Source organism: Columba livia, chromosome 6 (genome assembly GCF_036013475.1).
Source record: "Columba livia isolate bColLiv1 breed racing homer chromosome 6, bColLiv1.pat.W.v2, whole genome shotgun sequence".
In the NCBI taxonomy this organism is placed as follows: Eukaryota; Metazoa; Chordata; class Aves; order Columbiformes; family Columbidae; genus Columba; species Columba livia.
In genome coordinates, this window is record NC_088607.1 from 3258826 (window position 1) to 3271248 (window position 12423).

Here is a 12423-nt window from a genome sequence, read left to right on the forward strand (position 1 = left end):
TGGGAGGTCACAACTCTGCTGCTCCCATAGTCTTTCTCAAGGAAGAATGTAATGTTTTGTGAAATACTTGTCAAGTACTGGCATTTATTATCAGATGATAGATGCCCAGATGTGACTGAAATGAATTCATAACAAGCAGGAGCAGTACAGCAAGGAAATGGCACCTAAACCCCGAATGAACTTGGATGAGCTTTCATTATGGAGCTAATCCTGAGGTTTGCATGCCAATTTGGTGGGTTTTTTTTCTATTAGAATGAGGAGATCTGGGAACACAGGGCAGGAGCAATATAAGCAGCCAATTTGCAGCAGCAATGAGATTAGGCCAGAGGCTTTATTGCATGTGACTTATGTGACCGGCCATGTGGATAATAATAGCAGGAGATTTTAAACTCAGGTTTAGTCTTTGTTGGATAGCGTTAACATAAAAGCACCCTGTTTATCACACTGAGTGAAGTAATGGACGGTCTATCAAGATAGATGCTTACTGCCATGGTTGGAAAAATGAATCTGGGCCGTTATCAATCAATCTTGGACATGTGTGGCTTTATATCATTGATAGGTTCCACTGAGTAACGATAAACAAGAGGGAATTAAAATAGTACTCAGATTCCTTATAGGGAATTTCATTGCTTTTGTGGGAAGGGATCGTTGAGAAGATTTTCCATGCTTATAACTGGTGAGGTTTTAGAGCAATCGTGACTCTGGTGCTCACACGTCCTCTGCAGCACCTGAATGGCACATGTGGACCTTCGGGCTAATGATCTATGACATATTTAAGTGCATTTTAAATTCCACCAGACCATCGTGAAGGAGCAGTTTAGAGTCTGAAACTGGCAACTCTTTTTGACACATCCATTTTTTAAACTAAGCATAGCAGCCACAAATCCCAACTGCAGCAATGGGTTAAATACTGAAAATGATAGTATAGAATACTTTTTTTTTTTTTTGCATCAGAATGATAAGGTTTTCATTGAAGTCTGCCAGAAAATACAGAGCTTATTTCAAGAGCATGTGTTTTTAAATGACCAAGTTAGGATGACTACAAAGTTAACAAGAGATCTCCAATAAAACTGTCTGGTGTGCTGGAAGGTAGATGAGCAACAGTTACATGTATTATGATGGAGTATGTTGGTAACTTGAATCTTTTCATTTGCAGGAATCTCCGTCATCACAAAATACAAAATTGATTTCACCGATGGTCATTTCACAGATGATTGAGAATAAATCTGAAGAAAATTGCCATGCTTTGCCTGTGCAGCCCATGATCCCCCAGCCCAGTGCTTACCACACGAAGCAACCTCTGGCTACCCATGGCTCAGTCAACATTAACAGAGCATTTACAGCGCTTCCCAGCAGGTTAGAAATTCAGACAACTTTAGACAACACCACGTCTCCATTGGACTCTCCCATTGCAGAGGAAAAACAGTCTCAAAACCTGCGGAAAGGGTTTGCATCCATAACTATTACAGCCAAACGTGTTTCTGCAGGATCCAGCGACCCAGCACGAGGAGCTGGGGCTGTGCTGGAACCCAACGCCGTGTCCCCCACCTCGAGCGAAGTCCCCACTGCCCTCCGTCACCGTTCTCCACCGGGCTATGCGAACCAAAATGTCTCTCCATCAAAGATTCCTGAATCTTGCTCACGATTTGGCGAAGAGCAGCCACGAAAGTGGATTTTTGACCCAGGAAACAAGGAGAACGGCGTGGGTCTTCAAAGCAGTGATGGGAGAGAGAAAGTACCTCCTTCATTCATCTCTTGTGTCCACCTTCAGGTTTCTCAGCAGTGTCCAAATACCATCTATTATTTAGACAAGTCGCTCAATGTGTGCATTGACCAACCTCGAATTAAATGCCAAAAAATTCATAGATCAACGCTGTCCTTCAATATAAATTGCAGTTCGTCTAGATTAACAGCAGATGGAGTAGATGGCATAGCTAATGGAGAGCCAATAGAGACGATGCTCAAGACAAAGCTCCTAGGAGAAAACAAGAAGACTCCACTCAGATCAAACTGGAGAGCAGACTTAGCAGAAAATAATGTAATTAATAGAGAGACAACAAATGAAGGCTATTTGGGTAGTAAATACCCTTTGCAAACTATCTTTGTCTCTGAACTTCCAGCATTTGTGGATATACCCGGAGGGCCTAATAACGTGGTAACAGCAAAGAAAGATGATGATAAGCAATCTGGCAGCTATCACACTACATTTTCTCTCCAGCTTCCTAGTTCAAGTGATGAGGCAGGTAAGTAATTCCCATAAATGTCAGTCTGGTGGAGCAGAAGTTCAGGCTGAACAGACCCACCCCAATGATTTGATGTGAGCACATAACAGGAACCTTTGCTTCTGCAAAGGCACGGTGAGTCAGAGCACAACCCAGACATTTTCAGTTTCAGGTCTACCATGAATACGTTTGACATCACATCATAGTGACATTGATACTGACATTGACATGGTAGTGATGCATGCTGCTCATCAGTTGGAGAAAACTCTACCTGTGTTTTCTTCATTAAACCTTTCTTTTAGCCATTTATAACTGTAAATTATTTTTTTTCTCTCAGCAACATGCAAATGCTTAGCCCCTGAAAACAATTAGGTCTTTCTTTGTATAAGGGCTGAATTTCAAAGTGTGAGAATTAGAAGGAGATGACTACACCGAGCTTTGTTCTGTGCTCCCAGCAATTAAAAATTATTGTTTTCAGCATTTATTTAGAAGGCTATAGTAATAAGCCCAGGCTTTATAATTGTTGGCTCGAGGTAAATGGTTTGCAAGTCTTCAACACATGTGTTTCAAACCTCTCCAAGCATTTTGCAAACACAACATTTTCTTCACAGCGTTACTCTCGGGGAAGGGAAAGGTACCGAGAGGATTGCTTTGTGCCCGGGGGTCATCGCTGCTGCTGCACGGGGCTGGAGCAGCTATGTACAGTGCACTTGAATAACCACAGCTGAGTTTATTGACTCTCCAGGAAAGGAGAGTGGATGGGAGGAATGTCAATGAGTGAGTCTGGCTTTTACCAAAATCTTACCCCCTGTGTGTCCTGCGACCTTGGGCTACATTTAACTGCAATTACCTTGTCCTTATACAGCACTTTTGATCTAACGGTCAGTATATGAACATAAGCTACTTCCTATGATTCATTTGTACGCTCATCTTGCCAATGTGCAAATGAGTAAAAGGGGAAGGATGAGAAACTGTCTCATGGGCTGGCGCTCTTACTGATGCGCTTGCTTTCACATGCCCCAAATTGATGGGGCTGCTCTTGCAGCTCTCGAGGTGCAAACAGGGAAGGCCCTGCTTCATTCAGGGGCCCCTGATCTTTCAGATCCCTTCCACCTCAAACCATTCTATGATTTAACCTCAAAGAGCCAGGATTTTCCACCAGTGGTGTCAGTGATTCCAGAGTCAGATCCTTAAATTAAAGCTACAGGGTGAAGCACCCCTCAGGATGGTTGCTGAAGAAAGCCTGAAATAAAATATTCATTTATGTTTCTAAGTGTAATCCAGGTTGTCTGTTGTTGAAGGGGAAACAGCACAACGAGGAGCAGGAAGGAAATGTAAAGGGGTGAGGGTTGGTGGGGATCTTCCACTGACAGGCATCTGCAAATTAAGCATTTCAGCTTTGGACTTGATTGTATGCCATCCTAATTTCAAATAGCAATGTCCTAAGGGTTCCATAGAAAGTACTAGGCATTCTAGGCTTATTTCAACACCATTTCTGGTGTCTCTCTGTGATATACCACAGCAATAAGGATTAGAATAGTATTGAGTCTTCCCTGGGCTTGGTGTTACAGTGGTGGTTACAGAATCACTTTTACCAGAAGCAATTAGAAAGTGAAATAAGACACTGCTCACAGTTCCACAATTTTACTGAAGAGAGGAAATAAGTGAGGTAACCAGCTGCGAAACACTGGGGTTTGAACCATGATTTCCACCATTTGTGTACACAAGAATATAGGTGTAAATAAACATGGGAAGTGTTACCTTTTTAACTGCTTCCACCTTTTGTGTAAGCAATAATGCAGAATGTAAAGAGATCTATTTCTCTTGATCAGACCCTTTGTAATATATAAGGTGTTTATCAGCTTACTACAACTTTCCTGTGTGAAATTTGTACAAACAGCCAGAATAATGCTTCAAAACAACAGTCTTTCTCACCAGGATCCCCAAAGTAATGAGCTCTTGCATAACCCTCAGCCATCAAATGTGACAAATCATAAGAAGCCCGGTTAAATGCATGAGGCATCCGCACTGCTCATTAAAATGGAAGGCGATTGGTACGATTTTAACCTGTGAGAAAATGAAAGAATTCCCTTTACTTCTGAAAATAGGTGAAGGGAGGTAGAGAAGTGATCTCTTAGTTCCAACACTGTTCTGGTGCAAGTCTGGTACGGTCCTGCAGCCTGGTATATGTGTTTTCCTGGACTGGTTTTAAATATCTAAAGAAAGCTATAAGGGGACACAGTTGCCTTCCTGCTCTTTGCTGTGGCACTTCTGTGTATACAGCTCAAAATTACAAGACCCATTTGGCAAGATGCTGCTTTACAAGCACAGTAAATAACTGCCCCATCAGCACGGTCCTTCATACCATCACAGATTCCCAATTCTTCTAGATATTTCTTACCTCCGGTGTTTATTACCTCAAATCTATTCACACTAAGTTTTGGTCTGCTCTATGTTTATGCAATGAAATGTTTGTGAAATGTTTAAAAAGAAGGAAGAGCTCGCAAAGAAGGGGCAGCAAACAATTTTTGACATGGTCTTAATACTTTACCATAGTTATCTCACAGATGAGGGAACTGTGGAGAGCACTTTGTCCATCACGTTTCTGTTGACCCAAAAAGTTTGAGTTTGTATTAGTTTGCAGCTATAGGCAATACCTTCCTGCCAGCAGAAATACAAGTGGCAATAACATCACCATGGACAAAAAAATAGTAATTACTTTCAAGCCGAGACTTTTCTGCGTGAAATCTCTAAATGCAGTTTCCAGGATGTACAGGCTGCCTTAGTCGGATCTGAAGTGGAATGAGCACCCAAATACTTCTCTGCTTTCCAGGTACTGGGGCCAGGTTTGCTGTTTCCTATCGTGCTGGTTGAGTCATAGCCTCTTTGGAGTGTCTTTCTAGTTTTTCTTGTGGTTTCATTAGAGTAATGATGACTCTACTTATAGTGTAGCTTATGCTATTTCATGTTCGAATCCAAGCATTCAAGACTTGGCTTTACACGGACCTGGATAACCTAATCCGAGGCTTCGCTTTCAGCAGGAGGTCGGTCCAGGTGATCTCCACGGGTGTGCATTTTCACATTCTGACATGTAGGAAAAGGATGTTTTAGTCACATTAACGAAATGTAAATCTTGGGCTGTGCTCACGGACGGTAATTACACTTTGAAATCCAAATCTCTCAGACTCAGCGTTCAAAGCCATATCTCATGGTATAGCATCCCAAGGAAGGTACAGCATCCCAAGGATGGAATGTGATCTTGTGATTTCACAGCTATGGACTGTATCCTCTACTGATTCTGTTGCTTTGGGTACTGTACTTCTATTATCTGGCAAGAAATGTGCTGCATGTGCTAAAAAATCCATGTTACGAATGAAGTCAAACTTGAACTGCGAGAGGACATAGAGCTGTAGGACATAATTGTGTTTATTTTCAATGAGTGGTCAACATTTAAATCCCTCGGGCAATTGAAGGAATGTGTACCTGTTGATGTGAAATAGCTCACTGAGAGCCACACGACCCACATTGGAGATATGACCAAGGGTGAGCTCGGGCAGAGCTCCATGAGGTCCTTGTCACAGGCGATGGATGTGCACCACCCTGCCTTTGGTCATGGCTTTTAAAGAGCTGTCAGAACTTGCTAACACTGCTTTTAACTGAATGCTGCAATTTCCTTTACTGTCTGTAGCTGATGTCTCATAAATACAAGGTAAGTTAAAAATGAAAAGATGAGTCTTGTTTCTGCTGAAGACAGGAATATTTTTAATCTTAATTTCTCACCTATCTTTCATGAAGAATATATTCCACATGAATATCTAGTTTTCCATCTATCTATCTTTTAAAATATATTGCCTGCTGGTGTCTCCATGCTGAATTAAAAAGGGGCAAAGAGAAGAAAATGGCACAAGTTTAAATTCATTTTGACCTCTTGATTAAACAAGATCATCACTTTACTGTGAAAGATTATAAATGCCAACGTTTAAATTTATCTTTAAGCTCAGATAATAGTAAATGTCTTGATCCCTGAGCTCCTTGACAAACGTCAGCAATGTTATAAACTGAGGAAATTTCTGCTAACGCTTTGACTTTTATAACATCTACACTTTTGTTTTCCTTTTGTTTTCATGCCCCAAACTGCAGAGTTAATAAGGAAGAGCAGCTGAGGTGGAGGGAAATGTAAACCTGGTTTGGATGGTGGGTGCTGTGCTGGCTCCCACAGCGAGATAAAGACGCGGAGGATGCACGAGGAGGGTGGGGGGAGATGACAAAAGGGCATCTCGTGAATCACGGTCATATGTAAAGTACCCACAAGCAGGGAAATCGGGATTGTGAGGTACGTGTGAGTCAGCCACGGAAGGTGAATGTGACGCGATGGTGACGGTTGTGACTGCGGGCGCTGGGGGCGTCCCCACATCCCTTCTCCCGCAGAACTCAGGAATGAAGCACTCCGGAAGGGGAAGAACACATTTAAGCCAGTGAACGAGACAGATCAGAGAGCTGGTGTTGTAGCTGCTTGCGCTTTTTCTCAAAGAGAAGAGCAGGTGACTTGAAAGCATAATTTACTTAATTAAAACAGCCCAAGACAGTGGATGGAGAAAACTGAGATGGGATCTGGCCTTTGGGGGTGTTGAATGGCCCCGTATTGCTTATAGGTTTCTGTTTCCTTCTTAAGCAAGAGTTTTATTAACAAGTGCTGAAGCCAGCAGCATGTTTACTAAGGGGTGAATAACTATATTTAGTTTGTTTCAAGAGTCTTTTTTGGTGTGTGTGCATATATATATATATACACACTTGTATTGTAGTAAAATCAGAACAGTTGGTGCTGTGAGATTTCAATATGCTGCTAGCTGCAAGGCAAAATAATGTTTTCATTTTAAATATGCATTGGAAAGGCCCTGGTATTTGAGATCTTTGTGTATCAAGAAAATATTTGTAGGGTACATTTAAACTAATATATACTCATGGTAATCAGGATGGCCTAACATAGACAACCTTGAGACTGAACACTGTTAATAGTATTTGCTTCCAATTACTAAATAGTATTTGAAATGTTGTTATGAATGAGTGTGACCCATCTGATGTTCTCACCTCATCTTCCGTTTATGGGAAAGTCACCACACAATAACCCAGAGTACAAGATTAGTGTGGAAATATATATATATATATATGTATATACATGAACAAGATATAATTAGACGAAAGCTGTTCTTTACAATATGGAATTTATTGTATAGAAACTTGAGTAGCTACAGCTGATGTTAATTAACTCTCCAGCCTGAGAATGTGTAGAGCAGTAGTGATGGTGAAGACAGGAGAAATGTGAAATACGGCACAGAAGATTTTACTTTAGCTTGCACCTGCTAAGCATGAGGAGCCAAATCTTCAGCTGATGTCAACCAATAGACACATCTGCCTTCAGAGGAGTGACACTGATTTATATCAGCCGAGAATCTGGCCGGGGACATTACTGACTTGGCATTATGGGCATAGCAGCTGGTGCCGACTTGTTAAGAACAAAGGACCACATGCCAAAAAGCCCATTAAAAGGAGCTCCTTTGATGTTTTACTTCATCTGGTATAAATTTAAAATGGAGGAGGTTGTCAGTTTTCCTTAGTCTAGACATTTTGTGTCACTGGGTCTGTGTCACACTGCAGCGTGACCTTCATGTACCGCATGAGATGCTGAGAAATTGAGGACGTGGTCCTTACAGAGGTTGAAAACTCGGTGAGGAACTGGCAGCCCTCAGTTATGAGTGACTCTGGAAGATGCTGCCAGCCTTTGAGACAGACCCCAGACTGTGTGATAGGAACAGGAGTTGTCTCTCCTTATCTTGAAGGTTTTAAATTAATTTTAAAAGAGGACTCCTCTTCTGAAGGGCCCTTTTACGGTTATGGAGTACCAAGCTCTTGAGCTTTGCTCTATGTTTCAAATGCCTGCTACCGCTTTCCCCGTCATCTGGTGGGATGAATGAAGGGATGATGATGCTCATCGGATGTAAGAGGAGAAGCAAGGGATCACTTGTTTAGAAAAACTATGGGACTCTGAAGAGGGTTGTGGCCTTCTGCCCTGCTATATGGATGCAGAGCTCCCGTTGGAGGTCACAGCAACCAATGTAAGCAAGAGGGAGAGATGATGCTCAAGGCTGAGTAAGCTAAAGCTTCCCTGAGTCTGGTTTTCAATGGCATTGGCAATGCTATGATATCACAGTGTCCCTTGTTGTGATTACAGCACAGATTTCCCTATGGAGCTTGTTTTTCTTAATTTCTCTGCAGTTTCAGGCAACAAGCAGACATGGGTGGCTGGGGACGTGGTTGTTTTCTGGTTTCCTGTGGGGTTTTGTGTGTTTGTTTTCCCTTGTTTAAGCCCATGGTCATAAAATAATTTGACTGGAGCTGAAGGAATTTCCCAGCTTCAGGAATGATGCCTTTCACTGACTGAAGGCTCAGTTTTATACCATGGGGCATAGCAGTGCACCTGTTGGATAAAAACACCATCATTTTGCTACAATACAGAAAGATTTCTGTCCTGTTAACAATATTATGGACAGCATTTCTGTGAGTGAAACTGATAAACTAGAATTATTTCCCTGAAGATGATGATATTGTCTGCTGAAGACCCGAATTAAAGTTAGGCTCTCCTTGTTTTGGCGTGTCAAAGTTAAGGGTCTGATGTTTTTCCACTGTTTTCCATCTCGTTCAGGGTGGACATTTCTATCTCGAGCTGTCAGACTTGGCAAAAATGTGAGACAATCTGAAGTGAGAGACTCTGGAGGGGGCAAGTCCCTCATTAGCACTCAGGGCAAGCGGTGGAGGACTGAATACTAGAACCATTAAAACAGTGATTAAGAGATGGGCTATGTGGATTCAGTGACTGCATTATGCCACTGGAGCAAAGGGCCTCATTTTCTCCTAATTCACACTTGGTTTAAACTCGGAGCAACTTTTCTGCCATCTGTGAAATGAGTACTTGGCTCAGGCTGCTGCGGTAAATTATCAGAAAGAGCTGAACAACCAAGGTGTCTTTGACATGATGAAAATACCAAGTGGTCGATACATTTCTTACCCTGTAAATCACCATTTAAATGTTCTGAATCATCCTGAATATTTTTTTTTAAAGTCGCACTGCATCAGATTACTCCTTGAATTTCTACAATAGGTCCTGATAGCTTCCAGCATGACATCCTTGAAATGCAAACACGGATGAGGTTTTGTTACCTGGGTTTTCAAGAGAATGTCTCAAAGTACAGCAGCAAATTTCAGAGTATTTTCAATAATTGTTGCCACGCTTCTTAATCATATGAAGAGAGATCCTCTCGGTTTAAGGTTCCATTGCTTGAGAATGTTGGGTTTGTTAAAGACACAGCTTGGGTATAGCATGGCCAAAGAGAAAAACGCTGATTTGAGGCATGAGTTTAAAATCTAAGACTGATTATCTTTAATGAGAAAATAATTACCAGGTGCTTGACCAGTCTCCAAATTATGAAAGGTTTAACGAGAAGGGAATATTTTTCCTTTTATCTTCTCCCAGCACACAGGAAGCAAAGGGGAAAAAATATTAGCAAAACATACTAACATTATTCTCGACCAGCTGGGTATTTAGAACTCACTGCTCTAAGCAGTAGAATCAAATCATGCAGGTGAATTGTTTCCTGACCACTAAAATGTTAATATTCTGCAGCAATAATGCGCTCTTATGATTCAGAGTGTAAGACCATCTCCTGCAGGTGCCACGCAGGAACATTCCCTTTTCACTAGTACAGTCATTGCAAATCAAACCCTTGTTCCCCCTCCGGTGCGTCACGTCCTGTCCTGAGCAGCTCATTGCTCCCCGAAACAAGTGACGTTCCCTTATTTAACATCAAAAGAGAAGATTGATTAATTATTTTCAAAGTGTTTTGAGAAAATAAATTGGCAGTCGCCACAGAGGGACTGGTGGGTAGGTGCTGTTGATTAGCTGCGTTGTGGGATTGTTTGCTCTCAAGCCAAGTGTTGGACTACGGCAATTTTGCCAAAAAGCCTTCTGTAAACAAGCTGTTCCTTGCCATCAAGAGGCTCTTCCTACTTTGGAATGATTACAGGTTTGAAGCCTAATAGCTCTTAGGTATACTTGTTAAGATTTCTCTTTTAAATTATTAAAACTTTCTACAGTCAAATATTAGCTTTTGCAAAAAGAAAGCATCTTGCTTCTGAGAAGTGTCCACAGCTGTCAATGTTATTAAAAAGAAAACAACAAAAAACCAGCACACTTATTTTGTTAGAGAGAATATTTTAATCTAGACTTTTAGCTTGAGGTGTTATTGATACAGCTGAGATAATTAAGCCTGATCCTCACCAGGCAGGGCTGTTTGAGGACGCCTTAGTATGGGTACAATGATATGTTCATCAGGAGTAACAGTCTGGCCGAGTCTCTCGGTTCAAGCTTGCAAAGTTGCCTCGACTTTGGGTCTGGACAACTCTGGGAATGGAGCTGAGGACGTGGCTCAGCCTCATTTTTCAGGATTCAGCCCCACATTTTTATTGAAAGGTAAATCCAAGGCCTCATTAAGCATTACAGCCAGCACTGGGCTCTTGTGGCCAGGAAGGCCAATGGTACCTGGGGTGGGTTAGAAGGGGGTGGTCAGTAGGTCAGAGAGGTTCTCCTGCCCCTCTGCTCTGCCCTGGTGAGACCACACCTGGAATATTGTGTCCAGTTGTGGCCCCTCAGTTCCAGCAGGACAGGGAACTGCTGGAGAGAGTCCAGCGCAGCCACCAAGATGCTGAAGGGAGTGGAGCATCTCCCGTGTGAGGAAAGGCTGAGGGAGCTGGGGCTCTGGAGCTGGACAAGAGGAGACTGAGGGGTGACTCATTCATGGGGATCAATATGGAAAGGGGGAGTGTCAGGAGGATGGAGCCAGGCTCTTCTCGGTGACAACCAGTGACAGGACAAGGGGCAATGGGTTCAAACTGGAACACAGGTGGTTCCACTTAAATATGAGAAGAAACTTGTTCCCGGTGAGGGTGGCAGAGCCTGGCCCAGGCTGCCCAGGGGGTTGTGGAGTCTCCTTCTGTGCAGACATTCCAACCCGCCTGGACACCTTCCTGTGTAACCTCATCTGGGTGTTCCTGCTCCATGGGGGGATTGCACTGGATGAGCTTTCCAGGTCCCTTCCAACCCCTGACATTCTGGGATTCTGTGATTACATTTTAATTAGGGAGCACGAGCAGAGCTACATTACTGTCAGGATTTTTTTGCAATTCGGATAGTATCTGTGGATGTTAATACCGAACAGCAGCTGACACTGCCTGTTGCAAACAAAACATTTGACAAACATGAAAAGGCAGTTAGGGACATGGGTCTCATCCTGGTCAGCCGAAATTTCAGTAAAAACATCAACATTTTGTAGCACTCCTTGCTGACTGCAGCTTGTTGACTGATTAGAAGTGATCCTTGGCAGCGATCTGAACAATAAATTATCCATCCTATCTCCCATCCCTTGACAAACACTGAAGTAACTAATAATATTGTCATTGCTCTCTGTGTTTCCCGTTCTCTGTGTTACCAGGCTATTGAGACGGTGCGGTCTGTTTACTTATATCCAAGATCGTGTGGCTTAGCAGTGGTAATACTTGATTCATGATAGGGGTTGGGTCATCAGTCTCTGAAATTGGCTGGAGTCTTGGTTTGGGTTATGTATTGTTGCCTGAGATGTGTGGGCTCTGTACAAGCTACACACACCTGGGTCTAAATCTTGAAGAAGGTTGAAGTTACTTATATTTAAGAAACATTAATTGCTGCTCCTCTCTGCTTGGGGTATTGGCAGCATCAGCTCCCATCGCGGAGGTCTGGGAGAGCTCGGCAGCCCAGGGCACGGAGCTTTTATTAAATTAAAAAAAATATCTATTTAAAAACAACAGCAGGTGGTCTGTAATGTAAAGCCTACCTACAGTGGCCGTGTCTGATCTCATTAACGACACATGGGGAATCAACGCTGTGTGTCTCCTTCCCCGGCCGCTTCTCGGTGGGCTGGCTTGGTGGTCGCGGAGGTTTTGTAGCGCCGCGTGTGTTAAAAGGAGCTTTGGGCAATTTCAAAGAAGCACTTTGTCATGAATTGTCAAAAATCCACATTGAAACGCTGGGAAGAGTGTTGTGTGAAAGTATGAAAAGCTGCATTATCCCTCTGTGAAGTGGAAAGCAGGGAAAAAAAAAAGGTCGTAACAATGG

General features: G+C 42.6%; 1 protein-coding gene across 2 annotated transcripts in view; it reads left to right on the forward strand.

Annotated features, from left to right (window-relative positions):
- The window catches only part of C6H10orf90 (chromosome 6 C10orf90 homolog), a 66831-nt gene that overhangs the window by 32690 nt on the left and 21718 nt on the right, over positions 1 to 12423 (forward strand). For both annotated transcript variants that reach the window (XM_065066734.1, XM_065066735.1), the window contains one exon: positions 1157 to 2243. In XM_065066734.1, the coding sequence (XP_064922806.1) occupies positions 1157 to 2243 (1087 nt within the window). The remainder of the gene's footprint in view (positions 1 to 1156; positions 2244 to 12423) is intronic.